The sequence below is a fragment of the Trachurus trachurus genome (assembly GCF_905171665.1).
Source record: "Trachurus trachurus genome assembly, chromosome: 7".
NCBI classification, from domain to species: domain Eukaryota; kingdom Metazoa; phylum Chordata; class Actinopteri; order Carangiformes; family Carangidae; genus Trachurus; species Trachurus trachurus.
This window is the reverse complement of record NC_139901.1, coordinates 33497633-33524776: the sequence shown is the minus strand read 5'-3', so window position 1 is coordinate 33524776 and position 27144 is coordinate 33497633. Positions and strand designations below refer to the sequence as shown.

The following is a 27144-nucleotide window of genomic DNA, read 5'->3' as shown; positions in this document are numbered from 1 at the left end:
CGTTAGAATAAAACAGCGTCAAAGGGTCAAAGTTATTGTTATCGTTAACAGTTAAAGGGTTAATCATGTTCATCCCTAGCAGGAAAAATCATGATGATGAAAAATTGAGTCACTTCTGTGTTTGTTGGTTTGTTTACAGCTCAGGAGGAAGTACGACTTCTTCTTATGTGGTTGTTTTAGGGGAATCAAGATGACTCTGCGGATGTCAACATGCTGCTATTCTGAATGAAACTTGGTGCATGTTTACACAGATGACAATCAGATTATTTGATTCTGTGCCCAAAGAAACAGTAGATTCAGATTTTCTAATCCCTCAAGTTTTTGATCTGATTAAGACATTTTGCAGATGTAAACATAACTAACGAGTTACCTTTACAGGTAGCCTGACCATCCAGACTACATCATTAACATGTCTAGTGTGGCAACGACCGGTAGACCTCGGCTCAATCCAGGGGGCGGGATGAAGGCTGTCTTTCAAACTGCCTCTGCACCAATAGGGTAGCGCTAGCTAGCGCTACGACCAATCAGAGCAAAGAGCAGGATGACGTTAGCCTGACTAGCCAATTAAAGTGTATGTCGTCATGGCGTTAAGCCGCCCAACGACTCTCTAAACAGATAGAGCGCTGTGATTGGTCAACACAAACGGTGTTGGAGACTCAAAAAGTTCCTATGGCTCGTTTCTAGACCCACCTACGGAGCAAAGAGATTTGCTGCTGCTAGGGTGCAGCTGCAGCTAGATTTATAGGATACGTTTACAGGTGCATTTTGTTTACAATCTGTTTAATCATTCTAACTTCACTGTTCACATGCACATTTAATAAATTGGTCTGATTAAAACGTGTGTGTACTTGCATCAAGCAGTTAATCTGAATAAATCCACTGTGACATATTGACTCAGTGAAGTGTTGTTGGTCAGATATAAACCTCTCTCTCTTCCAGCCTGTTGCCTCCTCTCCTCTACATGGACCTGTACATCCTGGTAGCAGCAGTTTCTCCTCCTGCTGCTGTGATCGGAAAGACATTTATTTACCAATGAGCTCATTTTCCAATCGACGCAGTTTTATTCAGATCAGCTCTTATTCCTATTTCATTCAGATTATTTGTGTCCATGTAAACAGAAGACAAACCCTCTGTTGATCTGAACTGCTGCTGCTGCGTCAGAGTCTCTGAACGCTGTTTATCTTTACACACACACACACCACTTCATCCTGTATCACAGCTCCAGACCTCATCCTGAACTCTAGACCTCATCCTGTATCACAGCTCCAGACCTCATCCTGAACTCTAGACCTCATCCTGAGCTCCAGACTTCATCCTGTATCACAGCTCCAGACCTCATCCTGAACTCCAGACTTCATCCTGTATCACAGCTCCAGACCTCATCCTGAACTCCAGACCTCATCCTGTATCACAGCTCCAGATCTCATCCTGTATTAGGGCTGAACGATTTTAGGAAAAGATCTAATTGCGATTTTTCTGGCAGATATTACGATTTCGATTTGATTCACGATTTTCTTCAAATCAAGCTTCAGTGCGATATTCATAATGTACAGTAACATTTACAAACATGACAGAAAATTACATCAGACCATTAAAACATTAAATGCTATTGCTCTAATGCAAGAATGAAAACTATTATTATAACCTTTATTTATTCTCGAGAGACAAACTAAAGTTAAGTAGTGGGGGCGTATACTAGTGGTGGTATAATCTAATTCCCATTAACATTTAATGTTACTTACATGTGAAACGCTGGGTGTAATGTCACATGAACATATGTATGCAGATGGTGAAACACTTTCTTTTTTTTTTTCTTAGTTAATTAATGAGAAACACTGGTGTAGTGGAAAAGAGCCATTTGACTGTCTTAACTGTCTTAACAACAGATCCTGGGTCGGTCAGGAGCACTGCAAAAAATTTGCAGCTTTCGCGATCACATGATTGCGTTGTCTAAAATCGCAATTTCGATCAGAAAATGCTAAATCGTTCAGCCCTATCCTGTATCATATCTGAGCTCCAGACCTCATCCTGAACTCCAGACTTCATTGGAAGAGTTCAAACTCACAGGTTCAATGAGCAGAACCATCATCAGGTCTGAAGGTTCATGCTCCTGCTGCAGCAACCAGAGGGTTAAATCCTGGAGTCTCGGCTGTGACTAACAGATGAGTGATCGGTGTGTGTGTGTGTCTGTCTGAGCCGCTGGACTTCACACAGTTTCCAACCAGAGCAGCAGAATAAAGACGGGAAGCTGCAGGTCGGTGAGAAGCAGCGGAGCAGGAAGGAGGAAGGAGAAGGAGGAAGGATCTCTGCTTTCCTTCCATCAACCAGCCAGTGTTTTTATACAGAGTCATCATGACTCAGTGAATTATCTTTATCACAACACACTGCACTTCTGCTGCAACACACACACACACAACGCTACACAACTCTGTAAGACCCAGATCAGAACAAACTGTGGAAAGATTTAATTTCCTGAGAAAATGTGCAGGAAGAAGAAGTCTGTTTGTCTTCCAACACGTTCAGATCTTTATCTGAGTTACACAATAAAAACCCATTGTAACTAATAACACATCAGTGTATTGATCGTGTCCATAGTGAAGACATTAGTCCAACAGGTTCAGAGTGAGGAGGAGGAGAGAGTTCAAGCTGCTGCCACTAGTGAGAAAACTGAAAAACAGCAGAACATTTTCACAGACAAAACCTGAGGGAAGCGAAGCAGCTGAGCAGCTTCAGAGATAGAAACACATTATCATCGTCTCAGGTTGTCTAACACGCTGTAAGACCATCTTAAATCCAACATTTACAGAGTGTTTGATCATAAAGACTGAAGATTACACGTGTTTATGTGATATTATATGATGTGATGTTATCATTGGCAGAATGCGTCGGTCTGTGTTTACGACTTGGATCAAGATCAGATCAAAGTTTTACGACTCGTTCGTTTCTCTTGGCAGCTGTGACTCACGGCGCCTCCTCCAGGTTCAGCTCACTTCACTGCTTTATCTTTAACACCACTTATGGTTATAGTTCAGTTTAAAAAAAGGAAAACTGAATAAAAAACTACAATGAACGATGCAAAACGGACTGAAACTGAAGTTGAAGTGCAGATAAACTTTGCTGCCCTCCTGTGGAAACAGCCTCTCAAAGTGAACAGAGGGAGAAAACCACAGAGGAACCAGCTGCTGCAAACGTTTGGCAAGAAGAAGATTAACTTATTTTATCTTAGCTCAGCTTAGCTTAGCTTAGCTTAGCTTAGCTTAGCTTAGCTTAGCATGCATTTTATGATCGGCTAGAAAAGAGTTAAAGCTGCAGGAAGACAAAGAAACTGGAGGCGTTCCTCCTCCTGAGAGCTGCAAAACTGAACTGAACTGAACTGAACTGAACCTGCTTCATTACGAGTTCAACAAACTCAAACTAAACTGCAATATAAACAAACTAAAAAACTAAATAAAAAAATTTAAATATATAATATAATATAATATAATATATTAAACACTTAAGCCGGTGCATATTCTCATTTGTCCAGGTCATAGTATTTCAAAGGAGGTTAAATGGAAAGCAACTGGACTTAGTTATTTGTCTAGGAAGACGTTTCACCTCTCATCCAAGAGGCTTCATCAGTTCATGTAGCAGCTGACCAGGCTGGGACTGGTCCAACTATCTGGTGTGGAGACTCACTATTTAACCTCTTGTGTGGGCGTTTCACAAGGGTGATGATGTCACTGGTTCCCTTTTGTGCTCCAAGTGCCAACGACAGTCGTTGGAGTGACAGTCGTTGGTGGGAAGTTGGTTTCGACTTCGTTAGTGCCCTATTGTGTTCTAACGACAGTCGTTGGAGTCACTTGCCACTTGTGGACAGTGGTTGTTCTTTGAGGCTAGATGGTTGAGTCTCCTGGGAAGGGATGAAAGGGCAGCATTGTAAATTGGAGATAGGTGGTGTCTCAGACCTCCTCCCCTGTTGAGGGATGGTTTTTCTACTTTTACAAAAATGGCTTCTTTAACTCCTCTTTCAAACCATCTGTCCTCTCTGTCTAGGATTTGGACATTGCTGTCCTCAAAGGAGTGGGCTTTCTCCTTGAGATGTAAATGAACAGCAGAGTCCAGTCCTGAGGAGTTTGCTCTCCTGTGTTGGGCCATGCGTTTATGCAGTGGTTGTTTTGTTTCTCCAATGTAGAGGTCTTTGCATTCCTCGTTGCATTGGACTGCATACACCAGATTGCTTTTGTGGGTGTGATATTAAACACTTCTCTTCTCTGTCTTCTCCTACGTGCAGAGCATCATGTGCATCGACACTTACTGAGACGTCACCGAACCACAAAGAAACTAAATGAGTGTGTGTGTTCTAGCTCAGGGAAGTCCGTGTGTGTGTGTGTGTGTGTGTGTGTGTGTGTGTGTGTGTGTGTGTGTGTGTGTGTGTGTGTGTGTGTGTGTGTGTGTGTGTGTGTGTGTGTGTGTGTGTGTGTGTGTAACCAGTGATGATGCCACATGGTCCGATGCTTCAGTCTCTACAACAGAGTTACTGCATCGTTGTGTCTTTTTACAGAATGAATTATTGTGAAACTAGTGAGAAAGTAAGAATAAGAAGAATAAACGGCTTCAACATCTGGCTGCAGCTGTTACACAACTTCTCTCCTCCCCCAGTTTCCTCCCCCCCTCCTCCTCCCCCCCTCTGAATAAAGGCCTAACCGTCTGCAGGCTGGCACGCAGCAGCTCTGCAGAGCATGAATGAGTAAGTGGAGGGAAGAGAAGAGAAGAGAAGAGAAGAGAAGAGAAGAGAAGAGAAGAGAAGAGAAGAGAAGAGACACCATTTTTAGACACGGAGATTTAAAGTGAGAACACAGACAAAGCCAGAGACGCTGAGCGGGACGGAGGTTTGAAACACAGAGCAGCTTTGTGAAGCAGCGGAAGGAGAAGGAGGAGAAGAAACCTGAACTGAAACCTGAGCGGAGCTGAAACTAGGTCTCTCTCTCTCTCTCTCTCTCGTAGCTAATAAAAAGAGACTGTTGTTTAAGTGTTGAGGCCAACGAGTTGTTTCCAAATGATGAAACCTGGCTCGGTCTGTTCCTCTGTCGCCTCACGCAGCTGTTACACTGAATGTAATAGAATATAATAGAATACTGTGTCATCATGCAAAAGTTTAGACACCAAACGTCTGTTAATGTTAAAACAGTTCAAGTGGAAGATGAAATGATCTCCAGAAGACATAAAGTTACAGATGATCACTTTACATTTTAAACTATATATATACACTATAAATGTCTTGTCTGATAAAGTTCTCTGAGAGCTCAAGCCTCCTGGGTTTTCTCCCATTCTTCTGCTGCTGTTTTGTTTCCCTTTTTCACTCTGAAACTGTAGAAAACTACAATAATACACTGATGTTGATTAAAATATTGAAAAAAAAGAGTGTTTCTTGTCTTTTGGAGATCATTTCATCTTCCACTGGATGAACTGTTTTAACATTAACATTTGGACCACAACATTTGCATGATGACTAAGTAAACTAAGGCTAACGAACACATCGAGTATAAAAGTTATTGATACATTTAGCAGTATTTAATATTAAATAGTGCTTAAGCCAACAGCTTAGGGCCAACAGTTTATCTGTAACAGTTATAAACTGTTTTCTTGTCTGTAACAACATCTCTGTCCTGGGTGATGATCCCTCCTCTGTTGCTCACCCTGAGCTTTCTCCTGGTTTTCCCTGTTAAAAGGGTTTTCCATGGAGTTTTTCCTCAGTGGATGTGAGGGTCTAAGGACAGAGGATGTTGTTATGATGGGATGTAAAGCCCTTTGACACAAACTGGTGGTAAAAACAAAACAAAACAAAAAAATACAAATAAAATTGCCTTGCCTTGCCTTAAAGTTATTTTTTAGGGAATGCATTTATTCTCCTTCTTGCAGAGTTTTGATGAGGCGCTGGTTGCTAACGTAGCTTAGCTTAAAGTCTGGGAAGAGTCCAGACAGGAAGCCAGGTTTCTCCAGAGTGATCAAACTTTGTCTTCTAACAACTTAACAACTCATCACTCGTCCAAACGGAGTCTTAAAAACTTCAACTTGTCATTTTACAGGTGTTTGTATTTGTTATTTCTCTACTAGAAAGCTAACTGGCTTCATCTTTTCCATGTTCAAACTGACAGAAACTCACTCTGAAACTATAGAAAACTAAAATAATACACTGATATTGATTAAAAAAGAGTGTTTCATGTGTAACTTTACGTCTTTTGGAGATCATTTCATCTTCCACTTGATGAACTGTTTAACACATTAACACACAGTTGGTGTCTAAACTTTTGCATGATGCCTCTGTATAAACAGGATTACAGTGAATCGACTGCATCATTGTACAGATGATAATTTTGATTTTGATTGATCATTTCGCCTATGATAAAATAGAATGAGAAACGGAGGTCAAGCTTTGTACATGTATGTAAATGTAAATGTAAATGTAAATGTATAAAAATATACATCAGTAGGCCTACATTCAGTTCATGTGGACCCGGTGGTCTACGTGTTTGTCTCATCAGGGGAAAAATGTGGAAATCGTGCTCGTTAAGAAACGACTCATTTCAAAAGCAGAGATGATCACACACACAAACACACACACACACACACACACACACACACACACACACACACACACACACACACACACACACACACACACACACACATACCAGTACAGTCAAATATTAACCAGGAACAACCAAACACACCTTTTCATAAAGTGGCTGCAGCTTCTGTTTTTTTTTTTAACTTCTCGTTTGTATGTAATGATGTTGTAATGCTGACTGTTAACCTGCTGTCAAACTGAATGTAATCTGTAATCTAGTGTGTGTGTGTGTGTGTGTGTGTGTGTGTGTGTGTGTGTGTGTGTGTGTGTGTTGTAGTCAGATTACAGCAGAACAAACATCCTCTTGTTTTCATGTCTCAGTTTCCCACATTGTGTCCAGACTTTTCTTTTCTCTGCTGTGAGAAACAACTGCTCCGGAGCGGAGGAGGAGAGTAAAAACAGAAAGAGAAGGAGGTTTATTTAGCTTCTTTAGCTCCAGTGAAGAGTGAAAAACGAGGAGCTGCCAGGGAAAGTGCTGCAGGTCTAAAATAACTGGAGCTGCTCACACGTAAATATGAAGGAAGCCTCCACTGTAAACAAACACCAGACTGAAACTAGACTTCAGCAGACAAACTGATCCCAGAGCAGCTACGGCCACAGCAGCATCATCATCATCAGAGCAGCTCAGAGACTCGGGGCGTTTCCACACCTGAACCCAGGTTAGACCGGTCACAGTCATGAAGTTTGACTTGACCATTAATTTCCATACAAATAAGTGTGATTAACGATTTAATTGTCATTTTCTGATCAATTATTGTGTGTTTCATGTGTATTATTAAAGGTATAGTACGTAGGAGTTCCCCCCATCTAGCGGTGCGGTTGCATATCTGAACGTATTCTTGATGTTGCATTCAGGTGAAATGGGGCAGACGTCAGACTTTAATTGCAGTAGAAGACTCTCTGCACTCCTCCCGTTAGCAACGCCAGCCCATAATAGCCCTGCCCAGAGATTTACAACATACAGTGTTGTGAACAGACCCAAAGAAACGGCCTATTTTCACGGCCTAAAAGAGGTTTTACCTGAAAAAAAAAACACAGTTCCATTGTTCACTATAATATAATTTTTTCCAGGAAAAACACAGTTTTTATTTGGACCGAACCAACTGCTGATCGGCGGGCGCTAACCCTGGGCGGAGGGATACGTGAGTTGGTTAGGTCCAAATAAAAACTGTGTTTTTCCTGCACTTAGAAGGGCTGGAAAAAATTATATTATAGTGAACAATGGAACTGTGTTTTTTTTTTTCAGGTAAAACCTCTTTTAGGCCGTGAAAATAGGCCGTTTCTTTGGGTCTGTTCACAACACTGTATGTTGTAAATCTCTGGACAGGGCTATTATGGGCTGGCGTTGCTAACGGGAGGAGTGCAGAGAGTCTTCTACTGCAATTAAAGTACTTAGGGGCTATTTGTAGATCATACAACCACACTTTAAAAAAAAAATGCTACTATCCCTTTAATGAGCTGCAGGACGGAGGAGGGTGAAGAGGAAACCATTGATTTATTAATTACAACCGTCGCTGGCAGAGTTTACTCAGCTGGAGATAATCAGCTGTTGTGTGTAGAGCGTCACACACACAGACACACACACAGACACACACACACACACACACACACACACACACACACACACAGACACACACGTGCTCGTACCTCCGGCGTACATGACGGCCAGCATGATGGAGGAGATCCAGGACACCTGGCTGGGCGTGGCGTCGAAGATGGCCTCGATCTCCTTGAAGAAGACGGTGATGGACTTGGGGAAGGCGTAGGAGAAGCCGATGGAGATGAAGGAGCCCACCACCACCACCCAGCCCCAGCCGCCCTCAGGGGGCGTGTAGCCCTGAGGCCCGCCCAGCGCCGGGGGCATCGCTGCTGCTGCTGCTGCTGCTGCTGCTGCCGGGGCAACGAGGAGGAGGAGGAGGAGGAGGAGGAAGAGGAGGAGGAGGATGGAGAAGAGGAGGAGGAAGGTCTCTGTTGGTCAGTGGATCAGGACTGGAGACAGGAGATCTGGGAACAGAGAAGAGAAAACGGGTTCAACCAACTGAGACTGAAACTGATCCAGGGTCATTATAGTTCACTCAAACTAAAACTAAAACGAGCTGTGAAAACAAAATAACTAAAGGAACTAGGGTTGCAAAATTTCCGGGAATTTTCAAAGTTGGAAACAGAATTAACGGGAACATATGGGAATAAACAGGAATAAATCCAAAATTTACAAAATTGAAAGTAGGCCCTTAAAAGACAATTCCGGGCAAATTCACCTCAGGCTGTATGTTCCTAACATTTTAGGTCTAACAGAAGGAATCTGAAGATTTTCAGTTTAATATCTCCTGTTTTGCGGTAGTTGTGTCTGTCCCCGCATCGCCACGGCAACAATGAATGGGAGCGGGTTGAAGTTCTGCTGCTTAGGCTGTTTCCATCCCTCAAAGCCACAGACAGCGTCAGACGGCGACTCAAACATGCACCCAGAAGTTTATTTACTTCAACAAGCCGACATGTTTGTAAAACTAGATCTAATTCAAAGTCTGGCGGAGTCGAGACCCAAGTTGCCGCTCGGTGTGTTCAGGTGCAGTGGGAAGCTCCCGTTTGTGTCAGAAACACAGGAATATCAACTCTGGACTTGCTTCAAGTAAACATTTTTTTCCACAGACAGAGTCAGGTGGCGACTCAAACATGCGGCGAGAAGTTTTTATTACTTGTTTGTAGTGGAAGCTCCTCTTCCCGGTTCGTCAAATTTGGACGAACCAGAAAGAGAAGCTTCTGCTACAAAACAAGCTTGAAATATAGACTTATTTAATTTTTTTCAGAACAATTTCTCATGTTGGGGCTTCAATACAAGAGGGACATTACATAGGAGCAGCTTGGAGGTATTTGGATGTTTCTTGGTGTGTCTTTTTGTTACGAAGACAGTTGGTATCCATTTGCAACCGTCATATGGACATGCACTGCTACGCCGAGACCCCCTGTAACTCAGAGAAGCCACGGAGGACTCTGAAACTTCTCCCAGCCCTTAGTCCACATGAGGGGGAGGAGAGTAGATAATGAGGGAAATTTTCATTTTGGGTGAACTATCCCTTTAAGAACCTGGACTGGTTTAATTGGTGGAGAAGAGGCAGAATACGTCTCCTTTAATATGAGACGTGAAGGAGCAGAGGGATGAGAGGAGGAGAGGAGGAGAGGAGGTGGAAGAAACTAAATATTAGTGTTTGTGATGATGTTATAACAGCAGAGCACCGGGCTGCAGGCCAACATACCAGCAGAGTTTAGCCTGCAGCCCAAACACAGGGATTAGACCGAGCCGAGGTGAACTAACCGTCAGACCGCTGTGAAGACTGCAGCTTAAAGAGGAGCCTTAAAGGGATAGTCCAACATTTAGTCAAATTGGCCCATTACCATAATCCCTATAGTCATAGCAGTAGGTTCGTTACCTTTAATTGTCGGTGCAAGCTGTTTTTAGAACGGCGGAGCAGAGCCGTGAGCTGCTCAGAGCTACGCTACAGAGGAGGCTCATTATGGGATTTCTTGGTTTCCCTCATCATCAAACTCATCAAATACACAATCCAACAACTCCACAACGCTCTGGTGGACAAGTTGTGAGCTGCACATTCACCACGCTATGAGATAATAACACAACGTTACCACACAGAGTTGTTTTAGAGGGAAATTCATGCAAAACAGCTGATGCACGTTGACTAATTTTACTATTTTCATTGTTTATGAAGGTTATATAATGTGCAAATAAAAAAAATAAACTTCAGGGACAGTTTTTCATCAAGAAGTCTCTGCATTTACCTCTAAATTTACCTCCTGCTGCTGCTGTCTGGACTGACTGGTCCTGTGCAGATTATTAAACTGTTACTGAAGCTAAAGTTAAGTTAAGTTAAGTTAAGTTAATTTAATATAATTATTGCATTAAGAGTCTGTGATGCCTTCACTGACCGTCCACTCTCACCACATGTTCACTAAGAACACACACAGAGTGAATGTAGAAATTAGGGGTGGGAGAAAATTTTTTTTATTTTATTTTAAATGTTTTAAATATTGTGCAATGTGTATTTGTTCGCCTCTTTTACATACAGGGAGTACAGGCTTTGAAAAGGGTTTAAGTCACTTTATAATGGAGTATGTTAATTTATAGGCTTCTACAGTATTTGTGTGCAGATAAATGTTAAAAATGCTAAAGACTAAAAATCGAGAGAATCGGCAATATCGTAGAATCACAATTTAAATCAAATCGCCATCCAAAAAATCCTAGAAGAATCAAATCGGGAGAAAAGCGTATTGTCCCAACCCTAGTAGAAATAACACACTGGTCCCTGAAGGCAGCACACCGACTGACTGACTGACTGACTGACAGACAGCTGTAACCATGGTAACGTCTGTCAGTCAGTCTCCTCCTCAGCCTCTTCTTCTCTTCTCTTCACCTCCGTTCACTCGTCCTCGTTTCCACCGACGACGCAAATAACCTGAGCTATTTCTGTTACGCTCTGACATCACCACTGGGCCGTAAAGTATACCCCCGCAGCCCCCGCGAGGCGGGGGGGCCCCGCATGCCGTGGGGGCCCCGCCCCCGCCCGTTAAGCCGGGTTTCCACCGAATCAACCTTTTTTTTTTTTTTTTTTTACACCGCAACATATGGTTCACGTCATGATAACTTCTGTATTATGGCCATTGAAGCTTCCACAGTCCATAGTTCTCCTCTTTGTTTGATATTTCAAGAGACTTCCTAACCATGGATAGCTCCTAGGCAGGATTGCTCTGCTGTGTTGTCGCCGTCACCCCCCCCCCCCCCCCCACCACCGTCATCACGGCCATCGCCCCGCCGCCGTCAACCCCCCCCCCCCCCCCCGCCCCCCTCATCGCCGCCGTCATCCGCGGCGGACGGCCGCGGGGGGGCCCCGCACGGTTACGTTACGGCGCTGCATCACCACCATCATCATCCTCTTCTCTTCCTCTGCTGCTGTTTGTCCTCAACTCCTAATAAACATTCTCCAACACTCAGCTGTGTGTGTGTGTGTGTGTGTGTGTGTGTGTGTGTGTGTGTGTGTGTGTGTGTGTGTGTGTGTGTGTGTGTGTGTGTGTGTGTGTAGTAATGACCGGCGGCGTCACGTTGCCCTACATGGCGTTTAGTGTCTCCGTGCTGTAAACAGCTCCACTTCACCGTCAGCAGCGTGTTACTGTCACTGGTTAACTCTCTCTGTGTCACCGCTCACACACACACACACACACACACACACACACACACACACACACACACACACACACACACACACACACACAGCTCACAACTTCACAGCTCAGTTTTCACTTCCCTCTGCAGAAACCAGCACCAGGATGAACACACACACACAGGAAGTGTTTAGACCTGGACCGGACTAACTCGTGTCTTTCTTATGAACTGTGTAACTACTGTACATGTGCAATAACATGCGATATGTTTTTAACTCTTAGTTTGTATGAATATATTTGTTATTGTTCTTTCAGCCTTGAATTGCACTTTATACTTTTTATATTTGATCTGTTTGCTTTTTTACTGCAGCTACATACTGTCAGTGCTACTGCTGAGGAAACCCGATTAATAATGTTCTATCTATCTATCTATCTATCTATCTATCTATCTATCTATCTATCTATCTATCTATCTATCTATCTATCTATCTATCTATCTATCTATCTATCTATATCTACGTATATCTATCTATCTATCTATCTATCTATCTATCTATCTATCTATCTATCTATCTATCTATCTATCTATATCTATCTATATCTACGTATATCTATCTATCTATCTATCTATCTATCTATCTATCTATATCTACGTATATCTATCTATCTATCTATCTATCTATATCTATGTATATCTATATCTACGTATATCTATCTATCTATCTATCTATCTATCTATCTATCTATCTATCTATCTATCTATATCTACGTATATCTATCTATCTATCTATCTATCTATCTATCTATCTATCTATATCTACGTATATCTATCTATGTATCTATCTATCTATCTATCTATCTATCTATCTATATCTACGTATATCTATCTATCTATCTATCTATCTATCTATCTATCTATCTATCTATCTATCTATCTATCTATATCTACGTATATCTATCTATGTATCTATCTATCTATCTATCTATCTATCTATCTATCTATCTATCTATCTATCTATCTATCTATCTATCTATCTATCTATCTATCTATCTATCTATCTATCTATCTATCTATCTATCACTGAATTGAAGTGGTCACTGTGACCGACCCTGTGCAGCAGCTGGACGATGACATCACACTGAGACCAACCAATCAACAATCAATAATGATCAGCATGAAGAGAGTCAATCAGTCTCACGCTCTGGAAACGCTGCACATGACCAACACACTTTGTTTTGGCCGACTGTACTACACTACACTACTACACTACACTACACAGTAGCCTACTCTACAGCAGGAGTGGCCAACCAGCCAGGGTCTAAGAGCCACATTGTTTACGGTGGTGCTGCAAAGAATATACAAATATGAACAGTTTACCATGTCACAAGTGTCACACTCCTCACTATGAAACAGGAGATTGTCAGAAATGGTCTTAACTCATCCCAACACTAAAGGCCGGCCTCTTTCAATACATTCACACATGTTGCTGAGCCAGATTCACATCACACTGCTGCTGTAGTCCTCTAACATCTGCAATAGCATCCAGAAAACAGAATATGTGAGAAAAGTTTTTTTTTGTTTTTTTTCCTACCTCATGTTTTTATTGTCTATGTTCATTATGCTTTTAAATGTACAAAGGACGTGTCAACAAAAAAGGAAGCATCCTCCCAGTCCTCAAGAAGTGTCCTGTTCTTCATATTTGCTTAGCTTTGCATTCAGCCATTCTGGTGAATGAATCACAGCTTGCCGTGGGAAAACAGTGCCGGTCGTTAACTGATTAATAACCATTAACTGAAAAGATCCGACGCCAGTGGCAACGCGGTCCTCTATGGGAGATTTCTATTTTATTACTATTTACTATTTACTATTATTTACTGGCACCTGATGAAGACCACACATGGTTCGAAAACGTTTGTGCTAAATAAATCACTGTGACCTCCTGTAAGAGTGTGCGGGCCGGGCAACCCTCTCTTTTTCTACGTTACTTTTTATTGCCCTGCACCTCAATAGCCTACAGCATGATGTGCGTATAAAAACCTCCTTTTTCCAGATTTCTATTTTATAAAACACACGAGCTGTGGAGCCGCGTCCACTGAGCTCTGTCTCAGCTGGAGGTTAGATCTTCACATGTTGAACTCTTTTCACACAAAGCAGCCAAACACCAGGCTCATGTTTTAATATGTGGAAAAGAGGCAGAATGTGTCTCCTTTAATGTGGATCTACTGATCTCAGCGTATTGTGAATGGATTTATTAGATGGTCCTAACACTCAGATCTGCACTGACACTGATCCACGGCTTTAAACTCACCGAGTTAAAGTTTATTACAGCGGCTGATCTCTGATCAGCTGAGACACCTGGACAGGAGTCAGGACGTGTCACAGCTGATCACTGGTCAGTCTGTGTGAAGCAGCCACACACACACACACACACACACACACACACACACACACACACACACACGCTTCATCCACACCGACGCTGACAGAGAACAACTGGCCCATATTAGGGCTGATCTGGAGTCAGGCTGCTGGTTATGTAACTGCTGCTGCTCTGCTCTCGCTGCTTTTCACTGTTCAACACTTATTTAAGCCGGTGCAGATTCTCATTTGTCCAGGTCATAGTGTTCCAAAGGAGGTTAAATGGAAAGCAACTGGACTTAGTTATTTGTCTAGGAAGACGTTTCACCTTCATCCAAGAGGCTTCATCAGTTCATGTAGCATCTGACCAGGCTGGGACTGGTCCAACTATCTGGTCTGGATCACTAGTAAGTGACTCCAACGACTGTCGTTATAACAACACAGGGCACTAACGAAGTCGAAACCAACTTTCCATCAAAGACAGTCATTTAAAGCAGAAGTAAGGTGAATGTTTGTGTTAATATAAGTCTTAAATAGTTGTATCTTCCGACAGCAATCACTTCTATAGAGTGTTTGGTCTGAAACACGGGTCTGTCAGTCACTCTGCTCTGCTCTGAGCCGAGGAGAAAACTTTCCTTGTATCCTACAAGTTTTATCCAATGAGGAGAGAGAACGGCATAAAGGGGCAGTCCTCTCTGTGTGTGCAGCCAAGGGATGCGCCTGAATGTGGTGACGTAGGGACGAGGACCAATAGATCCATGACGAGGGCGGGGGCTGCTAACTCCGTCGGCTGATAAGACGTTATGGTGCGTTCAAGGAAACTCGTAACTCGTGTTTTTCCAAACTGTGAAGTGGTACCAGTTCGATCTGGTACGAGTTCACGGGTCAGAAGTTACGAGTGGCCGTTATAGTGACTTTCACAGGTAAAACAGGTCGGAAAAACACGAGTGGGTTGCCTGAAACGCTACAAAGTCGTAAGTCGTGACTTGAAGCTGTAATTTACGGTTTCAAAAGCCGGCCTGGAACGCAGCATTAGCCCAAACGACTGGATCGCTTACTTCTGCTTTAAACGACTGTCGTTGGCACTTGGAGCACAAAAGGGAACCAGTGACATCATCACCCTTGTGAACGCCCACACAAGAGGTTAAATAGTGAGTCTCCACACCAGATAGTTGGACCAGTCCCAGCCTGGTCAGATGCTACATGAACTGATGAAGCCTCTTGGATGAAGGTGAAACGTCTTCCTAGACAAATAACTAAGTCCAGTTGCTTTACATTTAACCTCCTTTGATACACTTATTTAGTGTAATAGCCCTTTAAACACACAGCTGGTTGGTGTGTCCAGCTCCGACAGGTGACATCATCACTAACGACCGTGTGCTGCTGCTGCTGCTGCGTTATCACATCACTGCACACGGGAAAAACATGTGACACACGCACATGTTTGGTGCTTAGTGGACAGGTTACATGTGTGTTACATTACTACACACACACACACACACACACTGAAACAGATCTGTGCACCTGCTACAGCTTCTCACACACACACACAAACACACACACACGGTGAAACGCTGCAGCCTGACTCATCTCGACTGTGAAGACTTTTTTTTTTGTTTCCACACGTCTGATGCAACATTAAAAGAGAAAGTTGTAATTCACCCAGAAGACAAAGAGTTTCACCAGACTGAGACTGACACACAAAAGTTTATACACAACGTATTTAAAAAGTTAGTTTTAGTTTTATGTGTCCTGATCCAGCAGAATGAGTCACAGTGACCCACATTACAATATTGAGATTCACCACGCTATGAGATAATAACACAACGTTACCACACAGAGTTGTTTTAGAGGGAAATTCATGCAAAACCACTGATGCGCGTTGCCTTCAGGGACAGTTTTTCATCATCAGTCTCTGCATTTCCCTCTAAAACAACTCTGTGTGGTAACGTTGTGTTATTATCTCATAGCGTGGTGAATGTGCAGCTCACAACTTGTCCACCAGAGCGTTGTGGAGTTGTTGGATTGTGTATTTGATGAGTTTGATGAGGGAAACCAAGAAATCCCATAATGAGCCTCCGTAGCGTAGCTCTGAGCAACTCACGGCTCTGCTCCGCCGTTCTAAAAATAGCTTGCACCGACAATTAAAGGTAACAAACCTACTGCTATGACTATAGGGATTATGGTGATGGGACGATTTGCTAAAATGTTGAACTATCCCTTTAAATCAGTGAGTTGTAACTAGTTCCAGGGAGAATGGAGCGTCTCTTGGCTGAAAACCAAACCAACCTTGTAAGATCAGAGCCAGCTCTCGTCTCCATGGCGACACCGCCACACAAACGTAACGCGCTAACCCGTCACCCGTCACCTCTTGTTGATGACAGATAAGACTACACAGATATCACCATGGTAACATGGTAGATGCACTGCAACAACTCAAACTCTTACCAAGAATTTTTTTTTTTTTTTTTTTTTTTTTTTTTTTTTTTTTTTTTCAAAGGAGGTTAAATCGAAAGCAACTGAACTTAGTTATTTGTCTAGGAAGACGTTTCACCTCTCATCCAAGAGGCTTCATCAGTTCATGTACGCAGCTGACCAGGCTGGGACTGGTCCAACTATCTGGTGTGGAGACTCACTATTTAACCTCTTGTGTGGGCGTTTCACAAGGGTGATGATGTCACTGGTTCCCTTTTGTGCTCCAAGTGCCAACGACAGTAGTTGGAGTGACAGTCGTTGGTGGGAAGTTGGTTTCGACTTCGTTAGTGCCCTATTGTGTTCTAACGACAGTCGTTGGAGTCACTTGCCACTTGTGAACAGTAGTTGTTCTTTGAGGCTAGATTGTTGAGTCTCCTGGGAAGGGATGAAAGGGCAGCATTGTAAATTGGGGATAGGTGGTGTCTCAGACCTCCTCCCCTGTTGAGGGTTGGTTTTTCTACTTTTACAAAAATGGCTTCTTTAACTCCTCTTTCAAACCATCTGTCCTCTCTGTCTAGGATTTGGACATTGCTGTCCTCAAAGGAGTGGGCTTTCTCCTTGAGATGTAAATGAACAGCAGAGTCCAGTCCTGAGGAGTTTGCTCTCCTGTGTTGGGCCATGCGTTTATGCAGTGGTTGTTTTGTTTCTCCAATGTAGAGGTCTTTGCATTCCTCGTTGCATTGGACTGCATACACCAGATTGCTTTTGTGGGTGTGTGGTGTTCTGTCCTTGGGATGTACCAGTCTCTGTCTGAGTGTGTTGCTGGGTTTGAAATACACAGGGATACGGTGTTTGTTAAAGATCCTCCTGAGTTTTTCTGATACTCCAGACACATATGGAATGACTATGTTTTTTCTCTTGTTTTGTCTTTCTTTCTCAACCACTTTGCTGGTTTTCTTTCTGGAAGCAGCTGCAGTTTTCACAAAGGTCCAGTTAGGGTAACCACAAGTTGTGAGGGCGCCTCTCAGGTGCTTGTGTTCTGCCCCTTGGGCCTGTGAGCTGGTGGGCACGTTATCAGCTCTGTGTTGCAAAGTTCTGATAACACCAAGCTTATGTTCCAGAGGGTGGTGAGAGTCGAAAAGTAGATATTGGTCTGTATGTGTGGGTTTTCTGTATACCCCAATGTGGAGGCTCCTGTCCTTTTTCATATGGACGTCACAATCTAAGAAAGGCAGACTATTGTCCTTGACATCCTCTCTGGTGAACTTGATGTTTTTGTCCACTGAGTTAATGTGTTCGGTAAAAGCTTGCACTTCTTTGGTTTTGATTTTAACCCATGTGTCGTCCACATACCTGAACCAGTGGCTCGGTGTTGTTCCTTCAAAGGAGTTTAAAGCCTTGTTCTCTACCTCCTCCATGTACAGATTTGCCACAATAGGGGATACTGGTGAACCCATGGCACAGCCGTGTTTTTGTCTGTAAAATTTGCCGTTGAACTGGAAGTATGTGGTGTTCAGGCATAAATCTAGAAGCTGGCAAATATGTTCGGGTTTGAGTTTTGTTCGGTTTTGCAGGGAGTTGTCTTGTGTGAGTCTTTCCCTTACTGTGGCCGAAGCCTCCATAGTTGGAATACAGGTAAAGAGAGAAGTCACATCGTAGGATACCATAGTGTCATCTGGTTCCATTTGTATGTCCCGGACTTTACCCACAAAGTCTATAGAGTTTTGGATGTGGTGTGGGGTGTTCCCCACCAAAGGAGCCAAGATATTGGCTACGTGTTTGGCTATGTTGTAAGTGACCGAGTTTATGCTGCTGACGATGGGCCTGAGAGGGGACCCTTCTTTATGGATTTTGGGGAGTCCATATAGGCATGGGATTGAATCCTGGGGATAAAGCCGGTAGTATTGTGTTTTGTCAATGACCCCTTCTTTTTGTAATTGTTGTAGACATTCTATCACCTTCTTTTTATAGCCACTGGTCGGGTCTCGTTTCAGAGTTTCATAAGTGTTAGAGTCGCTGAGTAGTGTAGATATCTTAGCCTGGTAGTCAGTTGTATTGAGCACAACTGTGCATCTACCTTTGTCTGCTGGGAGGATTGTAATGTTTTGGTCTTTGCTCAATGCCGTCACTGCTTTCCTCTCCTCAAAGGTGAGGTTAGAGGGGGGGACCTTAGCCTCGGCCACCGCCGCTGACACTTTTAACCTTAGCTGATCTGCCTCAGTTCCGGTTAAGTTGTTTTTCCTTATAGCAGATTCTGTAGCTGTAATCAAATCCACTATAGGTAGCTCTTTCGGTGTCATGGCGAAGTTCAAGCCTTTGGCTAGGACCTCTTTCTCAGGTTGGGTGAGTTCTCTGTCAGACATATTCTTAACCCATCTGTTTTGTGTTTCTTTCTGTGCTGAGTGGTCAGTTTTTTGCCCCCATGTGAGTATTTCTGTGTTATTGTCAACATGTCTAGATTGTAAATTGCGGAATTTCTTGGTTTGTCTCTCTTTGCTTTTGTTATGTTGTGATAGTTGTGCCTTTTGGGTGAAATCCACAACTTTCTCCATGATGGAGCCAGGTAAGAGTGTTTTCAGTTTAAGCAGTGAGTGGTCAGTTTTCTCTTTTAGCCCCTCGATAGTGAAGTTGACCTGTCTTATTCGTTCGTTAAGGAGTTGGTTTTGAGCCTTTTCCATGATTTTCTCCACTCTATGCCCTCTCATAGTAGAATTCAAGCGTAGGCTAGTTGGTGTAAGCCTTTGTTGTCTGCATCTCAGACTGAACCGTAGGTGGTTCCTGTAATCTGCAATTTTCCGAGCCAACCTTTCATATTCCCGCACCATTCTAAGGGTAGCCACCCCAAATTGTTCTGCAATAAGCCGGTGCATATTCTCATTTGTCCAGGTCATAGTATTTCAAAGGAGGTTAAATCGAAAGCAACTGAACTTAGTTATTTGTCTAGGAAGACGTTTCACCTCTCATCCAAGAGGCTTCATCAGTTCATGTACGCAGCTGACCAGGCTGGGACTGGTCCAACTATCTGGTGTGGAGACTCACTATTTAACCTCTTGTGTGGGCGTTTCACAAGGGTGATGATGTCACTGGTTCCCTTTTGTGCTCCAAGTGCCAACGACAGTAGTTGGAGTGACAGTCGTTGGTGGGAAGTTGGTTTCGACTTCGTTAGTGCCCTATTGTGTTCTAACGACAGTCGTTGGAGTCACTTGCCACTTGTGAACAGTAGTTGTTCTTTGAGGCTAGATTGTTGAGTCTCCTGGGAAGGGATGAAAGGGCAGCATTGTAAATTGGGGATAGGTGGTGTCTCAGACCTCCTCCCCTGTTGAGGGTTGGTTTTTCTACTTTTACAAAAATGGCTTCTTTAACTCCTCTTTCAAACCATCTGTCCTCTCTGTCTAGGATTTGGACATTGCTGTCCTCAAAGGAGTGGGCTTTCTCCTTGAGATGTAAATGAACAGCAGAGTCCAGTCCTGAGGAGTTTGCTCTCCTGTGTTGGGCCATGCGTTTATGCAGTGGTTGTTTTGTTTCTCCAATGTAGAGGTCTTTGCATTCCTCGTTGCATTGGACTGCATACACCAGATTGCTTTTGTGGGTGTGTGGTGTTCTGTCCTTGGGATGTACCAGTCTCTGTCTGAGTGTGTTGCTGGGTTTGAAATACACAGGGATACGGTGTTTGTTAAAGATCCTCCTGAGTTTTTCTGATACTCCAGACACATATGGAATGACTATGTTTTTTCTCTTGTTTTGTCTTTCTTTCTCAACCACTTTGCTGGTTTTCTTTCTGGAAGCAGCTGCAGTTTTCACAAAGGTCCAGTTAGGGTAACCACAAGTTGTGAGGGCGCCTCTCAGGTGCTTGTGTTCTGCCCCTTGGGCCTGTGAGCTGGTGGGCACGTTATCAGCTCTGTGTTGCAAAGTTCTGATAACACCAAGCTTATGTTCCAGAGGGTGGTGAGAGTCGAAAAGTAGATATTGGTCTGTATGTGTGGATTTCACCCAAAAGGCACAACTATCACAACATAACAAAAGCAAAGAGAGACAAACCAAGAAATTCCGCAATTTACAATCTAGACATGTTGACAATAACACAGAAATACTCACATGGGGGCAAAAAACTGACCACTCAGCACAGAAAGAAACACAAAACAGATGGGTTAAGAATATGTCTGACAGAGAACTCACCCAACCTGAGAAAGAGGTCCTAGCCAAAGGCTTGAACTTCGCCATGACACCGAAAGAGCTACCTATAGTGGATTTGATTACAGCTACAGAATCTGCTATAAGGAAAAACAACTTAACCGGAACTGAGGCAGATCAGCTAAGGTTAAAAGTGTCAGCGGCGGTGGCCGAGGCTAAGGTCCCCCCCTCTAACCTCACCTTTGAGGAGAGGAAAGCAGTGACGGCATTGAGCAAAGACCAAAACATTACAATCCTCCCAGCAGACAAAGGTAGATGCACAGTTGTGCTCAATACAACTGACTACCAGGCTAAGATATCTACACTACTCAGCGACTCTAACACTTATGAAACTCTGAAACGAGACCCGACCAGTGGCTATAAAAAGAAGGTGATAGAATGTCTACAACAATTACAAAAAGAAGGGGTCATTGACAAAACACAATACTACCGGCTTTATCCCCAGGATTCAATCCCATGCCTATATGGACTCCCCAAAATCCATAAAGAAGGGTCCCCTCTCAGGCCCATCGTCAGCAGCATAAACTCGGTCACTTACAACATAGCCAAACACGTAGCCAATATCTTGGCTCCTTTGGTGGGGAACACCCCACACCACATCCAAAACTCTATAGACTTTGTGGGTAAAGTCCGGGACATACAAATGGAACCAGATGACACTATGGTATCCTACGATGTGACTTCTCTCTTTACCTGTATTCCAACTATGGAGGCTTCGGCCACAGTAAGGGAAAGACTCACACAAGACAACTCCCTGCAAAACCGAACAAAACTCAAACCCGAACATATTTGCCAGCTTCTAGATTTATGCCTGAACACCACATACTTCCAGTTCAACGGCAAATTTTACAGACAAAAACACGGCTGTGCCATGGGTTCACCAGTATCCCCTATTGTGGCAAATCTGTACATGGAGGAGGTAGAGAACAAGGCTTTAAACTCCTTTGAAGGAACAACACCGAGCCACTGGTTCAGGTATGTGGACGACACATGGGTTAAAATCAAAACCAAAGAAGTGCAAGCTTTTACCGAACACATTAACTCAGTGGACAAAAACATCAAGTTCACCAGAGAGGATGTCAAGGACAATAGTCTGCCTTTCTTAGATTGTGACGTCCATATGAAAAAGGACAGGAGCCTCCACATTGGGGTTTTCTGACACCACCTATCCCCAATTTACAATGCTGCCCTTTCATCCCTTCCCAGGAGACTCAACAATCTAGCCTCAAAGAACAACTACTGTTCACAAGTGGCAAGTGACTCCAACGACTGTCGTTAGAACACAATAGGGCACTAACGAAGTCGAAACCAACTTCCCACCAACGACTGTCACTCCAACTACTGTCGTTGGCACTTGGAGCACAAAAGGGAACCAGTGACATCATCACCCTTGTGAAACGCCCACACAAGAGGTTAAATAGTGAGTCTCCACACCAGATAGTTGGACCAGTCCCAGCCTGGTCAGCTGCGTACATGAACTGATGAAGCCTCTTGGATGAGAGGTGAAACGTCTTCCTAGACAAATAACTAAGTTCAGTTGCTTTCGATTTAACCTCCTTTGAAATACTATGACCTGGACAAATGAGAATATGCACCGGCTCTTACCAAGAATATTTGTCTTATTTCTAGTCAAAACAAATCTCATTCTACTTAAAATAAGACTCATCACATTAAAAAGCAGCTTGTTTTTAGACACTTTTTACTTCTTTCAAGTCTATTTTCACTTGAAATAAGTAGAAAAATCTGATTTTTTTTTCTTTCTTATTACAAGCACAAAAAACCTGCTTTCACTGGCAGATTTTTCTACTTATTTCAAGTGAAAATTAGTTTAAAACAAGTGAAAATGATCTAAAAATAAGATTATTTTTAGGTGATGAGTCTTATTTTAAGTGGAAAGAGATTCGTTTTGACTAGAAATGAGACAAATATTCTTGGAAAGATTTGGGGTTTTTGCAGTGTGATAAATAAACTTATCCACCGCTCCATGGATTGATTTCTCACCGGCTTCGTTGTTGGAAACAGATGATGCACATGGAGGAGAGGAGGGTTAGAGACACAGAGGAGGAGACACCACACAGAAAACTTTATTGCTCAGAGTTAAAAGCAATAAAGTTACATTAAAAAGGTGTTTAAATGATGTAGAGAATCCACCACAGACATAAACACAGAGGTGAGAGGGGGCGGGGCTTATGTGACTGAAGTCAACACGTCTGCAGCTCTCAGCTCCACTTCCTGTTGGCGCTCTGCTGCACCGATCGATGACATCACACACCACACGCCGGCGCGAGCAAACAGCGGCGACCTCGAGTCCCCGAGCAAACGGAACAAAGTGAACAAACTGAGCTGGTTTCAGTCGGACGCTCGTCACATCTGAGGAGGAACAGGAACCGACTGTTGAAACCACAGATCTGAGGTCGGAGCAGAGGAGGCGTGGCCGCTCTGCGTGTGTGTGTGTGTGTGTGTGTCTGTGTGTTTACACTGTGACTCCACCTGATCCTGCACTGCAAAAACTCAAATATCCCACCTTACTTATAAGAATATTTGTCTTATTTCGAGTCAAAATGTCATTTCTAGTCAAAACAAATCTCATTCTACTTAAAATAAGACTCATCACATTAAAAGCAGCTTGTTTTTAGACACTTTTTACTTCTTTCAAGCAGATTTTCACTTGAAATAAGTAGAAAAATCTGATAGTGGAGCAAGTTTTTCTCTCTTATTACAAACACAAAACAACTTGCTTTGATTGGCAGATTTTTCTACTTATTTCAAGTGAAAATTAGTTTGAAACAAGTGAAAATGATCTAAAAACAAGTTCATTTTTAGGTGATGAGTCTTATTTTAAGTGGAAAGAGGTTAGTTTTGACAACAAATAAGACAAATATTCTTAGAAAGATGTTGAGTTTTTGCAGTGCGGGCGTCAGCTCAGACTAAATGTCAGTTACGTTCCTGCAGGTTGTTCAGGAGTTACACACCGACCCCCCTTGACCCCCCTCTGCCCCCCCGACCCCCCCCCCCTCCCCCTCTCTGACCTCACCCACTCTCTGCCATGTAAACCGTCACATGCTGCTCGGCCTCACACTGCTCCTGTTCTCTGTCTGGACACTGGAGCCATGTGTTCCTGTTCACTTTCCCTCGCTCTCTCACCCTCAGCCCTCGGTCACACGTCACGCAGGGAAAGTGTGTGTGTGTGTGTGTGTGTGTGAGTGTGTGTGTGTGTGTGTATGTGTGTCATAAAGTGAACACACTCTGCCCCTCGGTTGTTCAGACTGCAGCTCAAACCTGACGTGGATCTGATCTCTGAGTCACAACGTTTACATGAGAAAACAGGGTTCCTACAGGTTCAATTCAAGTGTTTTTAAGACCTTTTATATCAAATATTAAAACCTATTTCATCCACAAACATATTAAAAATATACAGTATTTAATGTGAACATTCCATTAAAATGTGAAACTATGTTCTTGGGCAATATAATGTTTGAAACATGGAACATAAAAGATAAAAAACTGCTGACCATACTGTTGGCAGCTGGTAAGAAATGTGTCACTAGGAAATGGTTAAAAGTGGAACCTCCCACCTTCGACAAACGGATTTAAATTGTTTATGAGATTTATGTTATGGAGAAGATTTCTTTTTCCCTCAAAGTTGAGAAAGAAAATCTTTATAGGACCTGGACCAAATGGACTGAGAATGTAAAACCAATCAGATCTGATTATATCTGACTATACTTGTGCTTTGTGTGAACCTACCCTCTTTTATTCTTATTTTTTTGTGTGTGGTGTATTGATTACATGTAGGGGTGCGCTCCCCGGTTTTGTTGTTTTTGTGTTATTGCTTCCACCTGGAATGGTTTGGGTCCGTGGGAGAAAGCTCCAGAAGGGCAGTATTATATGTACAACATCATTGTATCCTTGACAAACTGAGTTAATGTATGTGTGAAGTGGTGTATGTGATGGAGGTCTGCCTTTCTGAATAAAAAAAGAATTTCAAAAAAAACAAAAACCTATTTCACGGCCCTACTGTGAAAAGAAAAATGATATCCTTGAATTTCAGAGCGTTTACTGTAGATCAACTGCATCATCCCACTATTTTTCTGCTCTTTCTTGTCTACGCAGCAATATCAAAATCTCACAACTCAAGCTAAGAGGTTTTGTTTGGATGGATTTGAAACAAAACTTATTCCACAGGCCTCGGCGTAATGTTCTTCCTGCAACTCGTTCCATTAAGTTATGCAAAGAAATTATACTCGAAAAATTAAATTTAGTTTGGATATGAAAAATCTATTTAATTCTTTACAAAGAAAAAGCATCAAAAAGGTCGAACCAACAACTCGGTCAAGAAACAACAACACACTTCCTGCTCGCCACAGCTGCACCAATTAGTGAGCAGCTTAAACGTCCTTTCACTCAGCTCACTCCTGCACCGCTGCAATGCATTGTGGGTGATTCCCCCCCGAGGGCGACTTGAGCCTCTGACCTGTGACTGAGCCTCTATCTGATCTGAGGTCAGACACAGCGCGGCTGAAGGAGCTGCAGCACAGATCAGTCAGATCAGACCTCAGACCAGTGTTGATGGACACTCAATAAAAACACTGAAGTGAGAGGAACGCAGTAAAGCACTTCAAGACTGTTGATCCAGCTGGTTTATGAATATGAATCTTGTAGCAGAAAGTAACTGACTAAGTAAACCGAGTCATAGTCTGTAATTCCTGGTGTGTTGTGCATCATAAATAAATAAATACATAAAGCTAGGCTCCTGTAAGCAAAAAAAAACTAAAAAAAGAAACTTTTAGACCGGTGTTGTCATGAGAAAACACAGACTCTCCACCAGGAAACGTCCACGTGCACAACAAAACAAACCAAAAGACCAAAATACAGGCAGGAGGAGACCCAGCCCCCACCACACAGGACTAGAAGCCCAGAGGTGATGATTAAGATGAATTTCATTTGTTTAAAGGGACAAGGAGGAGTTTTGTAAAAGCGAAGTGTCTTCACACTACATTTATGAGCCTCCGCACCGTGAAATTCTTTGACCGGTGCAAGACAGACTCATGTTTTCATTCATCAAGAATTAAAGTCAGAGGTTGGAAGACGATCACATACCGTCGTAGTTCCCACCATAAACGGAGATTCGGCGGCGTTATTCTCATGACTCGCCACGAAACCGAAAGTAAAGAAACGCTGGTCGGCTCGCCCAGCATTTCCACCACCACTAATAATAACAAAATAACCATAGAGACAAAACCATAGATTTATCTAAAATGGACCATTAACAAGTGGTAACGTAGATTCATCCACATTAATATCAGACTTTTTTATTGTCGCGGAATTTTTCGTTCTGCCGCTGGAGAAACTCCTGGTTGTCCCTTTAAGTCCAACGATTATTTTTGGGCACAAAACTCCAGACTCTACCTTTAAACTCTGTTGAAGCTCCGTGGAGATTAAAGATTAAAGACTAGAACAGTTGTTTATTAAAGGAGTGAATTAGAAGAACAAGAGTTTAGACTGTTGGATCTTTATGGTGGTGAGATGAGAATCATGTTAAACTCTCTGGTGTCGGTGTCGACGGCTGAGACCAGATCGGTCTGGACCTGGACCTGGTCTGGTCTGGTTTCAGGTTTCAGGTTTCAGCTCATGAGGAAAGTGATAAATATATAAACAAAACGATGAACACGATGTTTCAACAACAACAACAACAAGCAGAGTTTAGATGACGAGTCGACCTGAGAACAGACGTAAACACTGAACTGTAGATCAGAGAAGACAAATAACCAGCTGATTATTCTGTTGATTCAGACACACACACACACACACACACACACACACACACACACACACACACACACACACACACATCATGAACATTCAGGTCACCTCGTTTTTGAGCCACATGATGAAATAGGGCAAACACACACTCACCATGACGTGTGTCACTGGGTGTGTAAGTCACTGCTGTACCAACACACACACACACACACACACACACACACACACACACACACACACACACACACACACACACAAACACAGCAGGACGACAAGAAGAGCAACACAACAACAGATTAAAGTTCACACACTGTAAACGATCAGTGTGACTCCATATGAATGAAACTGGAAGTACTGCTTTCACTGTGTGTGTGTGTGTGTGTGTGTGTGTGTGTGTGTGTGTGTGTGTGTGTGTGTGTGTGTGTGTGTGTGTGTGTGTGTGTGTGTGTGTGTGTGTGTGTGTGTGTGTGTGTGCGTGGATCAAAGCTGTAGCCATGACAACAGACGATGCTGCAGGTTCAGAGAGATGAACTGTCAGTTACCACGGTGATGATGTCACAGCAGTGTGACCTTTGACCTTCACGGGTCACTGTCGTCCTGTTGGAGCTGCTCACGACTCCTCACGAGTTCTGAGCAGAAA

The 27144-nt window shown here is 43.0% G+C and overlaps 1 protein-coding gene across 1 annotated transcript in view; it reads right to left on the bottom strand.

Moving 5' to 3' along the window:
* LOC310988650 (monocarboxylate transporter 1-like) overlaps positions 1 to 27144 on the bottom strand; it is a 52516-nt gene that overhangs the window by 13286 nt on the left and 12086 nt on the right. The window contains exon 2 of the mRNA XM_083975327.1: positions 8258 to 8614. Within this exon, the coding sequence (XP_083831453.1) occupies positions 8258 to 8474 (217 nt within the window). The 5' untranslated portion in view covers positions 8475 to 8614. The remainder of the gene's footprint in view (positions 1 to 8257; positions 8615 to 27144) is intronic.